At 39.8% G+C, this 7,664-nt stretch overlaps 1 protein-coding gene across 4 annotated transcripts in view; it reads right to left on the reverse strand.

The window, feature by feature from the left end:
* Positions 1–799: 799 nt before the first annotated feature.
* Positions 800–7,664, reverse strand: part of LOC127003873 (uncharacterized) — a 56,714-nt gene continuing 49,849 nt past the window's right edge. For all 4 annotated transcript variants that reach the window (XM_050870993.1, XM_050870989.1, XM_050870981.1 and 1 more), the window contains one exon: positions 800–1,415. In XM_050870993.1, coding sequence (XP_050726950.1) covers positions 1,386–1,415 — 30 coding nt within the window. In that variant the 3' untranslated portion in view covers positions 800–1,385. The remainder of the gene's footprint in view (positions 1,416–7,664) is intronic.

Below are 7,664 nucleotides of genomic sequence, written 5' to 3' on the forward strand. Positions count from 1 at the left end.
CATCGCAGCTTATAGTTGTGCATTCATGATTTTCTTCGAGCTCCTGGTGCACTTTATTGGGGGTATGACGACTGAAGATGGCCCTGCAACACAGCTGTCAGCAGCCTCTTCTGCACCATGACACTGAAATGGGGAATGAATGGGACTGGAGCTACTGGAACTTGATGTAGAGCTGGATACAAGTTCAGTTATTTATTCCAGTTTACGCTTTTCAGCTTGAGAGCGCTTCATTCGCTGTTCTTTCTTCTCTTCGTCCCTCTGCTGTTGTTCTTTTCAACGTGCAAGAGACATGACCCGTGTTGTTGCCATTGTGCCCCGGCACACCTCCTCCCTCTGTGCTCGTAGAAACTCCCTGTCCTCGGCGATTGTAATAATTGAAATTGCATCTTCATGTGCAATGTCAAAGAGGCGATCAAGGGACAGAAGGAAATCATTCTCATTCTTCTGTTGTTTTTCTGTTCGCCTGTTTTTGTTCTTCTTTAGACTTTTCGAGTTATCATGTAGTCGTACAACTTTCTCTCTCGCTTGCTGCACTTTCTGCATTGGAATATCTGCTCGATCCCAGAAGGTACTCACTAGGTTGATCGTTTCCGCTGCTGCTTCCTTGGTCTTCATCTTCTGGTTAAGATGGAGGAAGAGATAGTATTGAAGCACCTGTTTGCATGTTGGCAGCATGCTCCCCATGATAGTAGACGACTGAATCAAGTAGGTAGACACTTGTCATAGCTCTGGCTCCAGATGCCATGGTACCATAAAAAAAAAAATAATAATAAATAAATAAATAAATAAAAAAGGGACCTTAATGTCAAGGCTGCAGTGTAGAACTGCGTATAGTAGAGAGGGAAGCGACTCTGTGCGTCTGTCTCTCACAGCATCACCCAAGCAACTACAGTCGCCGCAGAAAAAATGTCCGCACCTGGCAATAACTTACATCTTTCCGACACAACATTACACTCTTGTTTAATTAGGCACACATGGTCACAAAAACTATTGATATGGACAGAAAATTTGCCCAGTACGATAGCCCCTTTACACTTCCCAAATTCTGCAAGATTTTTATGACACTAATGAAACCTTGTTATTAGAACAAACATGTATTACTATATAATAACTTTATATAAATAAAGATAAAGTTGGGGGCATACGCTGTAGGAGCGCATGGCCTTGGTGCTCTTCTCCGTAACACTGGCCCTTGAGCCTGTGGTGGGATACAAGTATATAGTATAATATCCACACAATCAATAACATCGCCCTCCTTGGAGAGAGGCGATACATAATAAATGTGAAAAAAATAGACATTATTAAAATTAAATCCTCTGATCGATATTAATCTTCACACAACATAATATTAAATATTAGATTACCTTAAGACTTATGCAGCATTTTTACAGGAATTTAAGTCTCAGGAAGGAGTTCTGCGGAAGAAGATAAATGAGTATGATTATCAAAGTACCAATCGAAAATCCCCCCACCCATACACACACACACACACCACTTTCCTCACCAGCCAACAACTACATAGCAGTTACCTTCCCACCCACCTTACAGGCTTGGATCATGCTGCCCCTTCCCCCCCATTTCCTCTTAGTGAGTCACATCCAATGGTAGGGTTGATAAATTAATGTCAAGCAAATGATCTTTGGTCCCTTGAAAGCAATAAAACCTAGCCCAAACCCAGCAATTCTCAGAAACAGCCCTCACTCACTACACACTTGTTGGCATACAGACAACCATACATACATAACCCTTCCATCCCTCCTACCTGCAACACACAAACACACAAACAAACACACACACACACACACACACACACACACACACACACACACACACACACACACACCAGCATTCCTGAAGCTGAGACTGAAGGCTGAGACAATGTTAGCACAATGAGGCAAGGCATTTCAGTAAACAAGACAGCAAAATGAAAAGTTCCTGAATTATACTTTTCAACATTTAAAATTATCTTCACCATATAATATATGTTTTCTTTTGCTAGCTGAGCTAGGCACTTTTTACATATTACTATATCTGCTTCGGAAAACATCGTAGTATTATACTCATTTTCATTTTTTCACCTACTGTTCAGACTTCTTGTTTTCGATGTGTAAATTTATGGCATTTAAGGTTGTTATAATGGATTCTAATGGTTCGCCACAAGCTTTGTAAGAACACTTTTTTATAGTAACATTTATCTTGTTTGCCTGGTTCATACTGCTGGCCCCCTCTGCCTCACCTCTTGGGCGAGTAACAATCAGTCAAGGTTGATGACAATGACATATGGTTGATCTTTGGTAACTTTGGTAGAATAGTAGTCAGAAATCCCAAGCTGTCTGCATTCACTATTTCGTTGTATTAAGCACTCTGCCACTGCCTCCTTGAAGCAGTTTGCTCATCGGACTCCATTCAGACAGAGCTATTGAACACAGCAGTCAAAAGTATTTTGCCTAATCAAGTCCCTTTCTCTAACTGGCTGTCTAATTTCTCTAAATCTTTTACTGCTATTTTCAAATTAACTGATCCATTGGACTTGTTAGCTGTATGCCTCCTGATGACTACCAGCACAGGACTTCATACCCTTGGGTCTCAGTCCTATGATGTCAAACTTCCTAATGCAGGAATTAATAAAAATTTCAACTAGTATTTCATCCCTATCTCTGGTAAACTCAACTTCAGTCTTCCTTCAACTGTATTCCCTTCTTTCTATGACTTACTTTCAAGAGGGGAGTATTAAGACCTGTCTAATCAATCTCTCTTTTGGAATATTCTTCTGTTGTTTTATGGGTACTAGAACAGTGTGCCTACAGACAGTTTGTCTATGGACAATGTGCCTGCCGGACATTATGCCTACGGGCACCATGGCTACCGTTCATTTGGAATTTATTTATCTATTTATTATATTTTATTTATTTATTTATTTATTTATTTACTTGCGCAGGCAAGTATTTAAAGTGGCGCCATCTTGCATTGGCTCATGCTGCCCCCAGAGCTCATTTTTAATCCTAGAATCTAGAGTCTGAGTTGATGGGTGGTCTTCTGGACAGCATGTGGGTAGTCTTAAGCTGGCGTCACACAGGGCAAATTTCTGCCAACATGTTGCTCATTTTTGTTGGTGATAATCGCCAATCAACAATGTTGTGCATCACACTGCTACCCTGAACACTATTGTGTTGACACCACGCTCCAACAACAACAAACACTGCACCAGCATCATCTCCAGCCACTTTACCATGAATCGGAAAGATATTGAGGATTTAGAAGATTGTACTGCTGCACTGCACATAATGAAGAATGTGCTACGACTGTAGAAACGCCAGAAGAGGCATTGGGGGCGTCCATGGCTAGTTTGTTAAACTTTGTTTATACCTCGCACCAGGCACAGACTCTACCCCCGGGCGGGGGCCGAGACCGGGGTTGCCCGATTCTTTTGACGATAAGTAGCCTACTCACACATCAAAAAGTAGCGGATTTCAACATGAAGTAGCCCAATACATTTCAGAATTACTCAAAATTTAAGTAGCAGGTAGTGGATTAAAAAGTTAAGTAGCAGGATCGGGAGGCAGTGACCTGTCAGTCAGTTGAGTGTTATAAATAACTTTACACAGTGGACAAATAAATCACAAACACATACTTGCACATGTACGTCGGTTTTTGGAGTTTTACCATTTACAATTTGAGTAAATATGTACGATGATTGATTTTCAATTTACATTTACAACTTATAGCACGAATGTCATTTGACCCCGTTTCCTCCCAACCAGTCTGACGTCACATCTGTTGTCCATTCTTCCCGACCCACCAGATCTTGTTGGTTGTTGTTCATTTTGCCCAACAGCCAACAAAAACGACCAACATGTTGGGCGAAATTTGCCCTGTGTGACACCAGCTTTAGGCCACTCGGCAGCGGCTGTAAAATCCCACCTTGGTGTCTCTAGGCGTGGATCGAACTCGCATCGTCCTAAACACAGCACTGTCACTCTACCCACTCAGCCACCACCTCCCCAAAATGCTACACTAAACACTCTATACACTATTCATGCCATGCTAACTGAATCAAGAACAGTACCATTGGTGTTCTGTGTCACAAAGCAAAAGAACAAAGGAGCCTACGATGCAATATGGACTTTTCTTAAGAACGAAAGAAATTTAAACCCAGCATCCCTGATGCTTGACTCTGAAAGGGCAGCATTGAATTCTATTAAGATACTTTCCAGAGTCAAATCACTAGTTGTCTGTTTCACTTTGGGCAATGTGTGCAGTGAAGAATTAAAGCCAAAGGAATTGCCAGCTGGTATGCTCAGTGTCCCATAAATGAACTGATGATTAAATCACTTCAAACACTTGCATTTGTTCCTCAACAAGATGTTAGCCACATATATGAAAGATTTATGTCTGCACTGCATGAGGAAATGAACAAAATTTTGGGAGACTTTCTAACCCATTTCGAGGATATGTGGATTGGAAATGTGCACCGAGGACAAAGAAGACAGCCCGTATTTCCGCAAGAACTTTGGAATGTACATGAAAGTTTTACAAAAGTTGCCTCACACCAACAAGTCGATAGAAGGCTGCCACAGAGCCTTCGACCTAAGAGTCACCATTGAACACTCAACTCTTTGCCGAATTGTAGACCGATTGCATAAAAAGCAAGCAAACAATGAACTCCTTATTGATCAGGTCAACGCTGGAGTTGCTTTCCACCAAACAAGAAAAGGTACGAATTTGTCTTGAAGAACCTCGTGGAAAAGCATGACACCATCCTGGTTCTTGACTATATTCGTGGCATTACTCACAATTTATAGAATTTCTGACTATGTCTCCATCCTAGAATGATGTTTTGGTTTCAAATTTGATTAAATAAACCCTATTCTATATATACTTTAAAAACTAAATATCTGGACATGAAATTAAGAAGGATTATATATATATATATATATATATATATATATATATATATATATATATATATTATATATACAGTCAAGTCAAGTATGACATGGATTCGTAAGTCGTGGTTTCCTATGACGCGGTATTGATTCAGAACAGTAAGTTCAGATCACAGGGCTTTTTTCTTCCCACCGAGTTGGTGGCAGCTTGGGCAACCAGCAACTCCAACTTTTCCGGGTGAGCGGCACACACAGCCAAGGTCGGTTGCCTGTACCCACATCCACAACGTAAACAAAGCACTTGCCCTGTATCAGCATGGCATTGTCAGCTAAAATAAGGGCTGTCGCAGCTTGTGCTGCCATTACCCAAGTTATGGACTTGTTGCTGCAGTTAAATGGAAGGAAGAAACAGTTGTGGGTGTTGCATGCCTGTGGTTCCTCCATGCCAGTTTTCATTGTCACCACTGCGCATGCGCGGCCAACCCACCCATCTTGACTCAACCACATAAACACATGGATCGAATAACAACACACTCAAGGGTGACAGATTTATTACAAGAGAGAGAAGGCTGGGGGGATGGAGTGTACCTGTATTTGAAAAGGGCATTTGACAAAGTACTGCACAAAAGACTAATTTCGAAAATTAAAAATAGGGGTGGGGTGGGTGATGGACCGATTAAGTGGCTGGAGGACTTCCTAACTAACAGGGAAATGAGGACAATAATTAGGGACAGGGTTTCCAGCTGGTGCCCTGTGATGAGTGGGGTCCCACAAGGTTCGGTGCTGGCGCCAATAATGTTTGCTGTTTATATAAATGATATGGTGGACGGAGTGACCAGCTATGTGAGTTTGTTTGCAGATGATGCAAAGCTATTGAGATGAGTGAATGATGTGAAGTGTAATGCGGGGAAAACTGAGAAAATCGCTAACCTGTAACAACCAATGTATTGCTTGTGAATTAGGTGATGGTGCGGCAGGGCAGACATTCAGACAGACAGACGAACCAGTGATGGGTCAGCATCACATGGGTCTGACTCATAGTGAAGGTGCCGAGGATGGTTAAGTTAGGTTTTCTTTTACAGGGAACAACGAGGAGGAATTTTTCACCTAAGTCACGTGGGAGAGAGGAACAGCTGTCTCTGAACTCCTGAGTTAGCAGAACAGGCCAAGTATCTGTAACAACAACCACCGTTCGGTACTAGTTAGCCGGCAGCCACACCAGGGGGGGATCGAGTTAGAAACTTCATATCTCATCTCTTACTAAATCAGCTTCCTCGAGGCTGGGCGTTCTGTACCGTCTCCGCCAGTTCTTCTCCCCTGCACAGTTGCTGTCCATATACAGGGGCCTTGTCCGCCCTCGTATGGAGTATGCATCTCATGTGTGGGGGGGCTCCACTCACACAGCTCTTCTGGACAGAGTGGAGGCTAAGGCTCTTCGTCTCATCAGCTCTCCTCCTCATACTGATAGTCTTCTACCTCTTAAATTCCGCCGCAATGTTGCCTCTCTTTCTATCTTCTATCGATATTTCCACGCTGACTGCTCTTCTGAACTTGCTAACTGCATGCCTCCCCCTCCTCATGGCCCCGCTGCACTCGACTTTCTACTCATGCTCATCCCTATACTGTCCAAACCCCTTATGCAAGAGTTAACCAGCATCTTCACTCTTTCATCCCTCACGCTGGTAAACTCTGGAACAATCTTCCTTCAACTGTATTTCCTCCTGCCTACGACTTGAACTCTTTCAAGAGGAGGGTATCAGTACACCTCTTCTACTATATTTGATCTTCCTTTCGGCCACCTCTTTTGTTTTACTTTAGAGCAGCGTAGCGGCTTTTTTTTATTCATATTGTTGTCTTTTTGTGTGAGCCCGAGAGCTCCCCCTATTGTTGTAAAAAATATATATATATATATATATATATATATATATATATATATATATATATATATATATATATATATATATATATATATATATATATATATATATATATATATATATATATATATATATATATATATATATATATATATATATATATATATATATATATATATATATATATATATATATATATATATATATATATATATATATATATATATATATATATATATATATATATATATATATATATATATATATATATATATATATATATATATATATATATATATATATATATATATATATATATATATATATATATATATATATATATATATATATATATATATATATATATATATATATATATATATATATATATATCCGATCATCAGTCCGATCGTCCAATCTTCCGATCAGATCAGAACAGCAATTGGCGATTGGAATGCAAAGATTGGATCATCTTTGTAAAAGGTAATCGGACTGTGGAGATCGGAACTTTACAAACTAACTTCCAATCACATAAGAAAAAAAACTGGTCCACATTGTCGTGGCAACAACTGACTGCGGACATTTTGAAAACCTCACGCCTCACTTCTTACAATTATTCTTATACACGTTGCTAAAAAGATACTTCAATAAGTGTCTTTATTTATAATATTAAGCGATTATAATTACTGATCGTTAATTAATTTAAGAGGGGTTGTAAGTGGTCGGCCTGAAAAAATATATTATTTTATTTTTGGCTAATAAAATTTTGTGAATTTTCTTTTTTTTCTGGTATATAAATGAATATGATGAAAAAATAATACAGTCTTATGCAACATGCAATGCAATGCAACCTCCTGCAATGAGATTCCGCACGGCACCACTGGCTTGCAATTTACGTTTT

This window comes from Eriocheir sinensis, chromosome 3 (genome assembly GCF_024679095.1).
Source record: "Eriocheir sinensis breed Jianghai 21 chromosome 3, ASM2467909v1, whole genome shotgun sequence".
Taxonomy (NCBI): Eukaryota; Metazoa; Arthropoda; class Malacostraca; order Decapoda; family Varunidae; genus Eriocheir; species Eriocheir sinensis.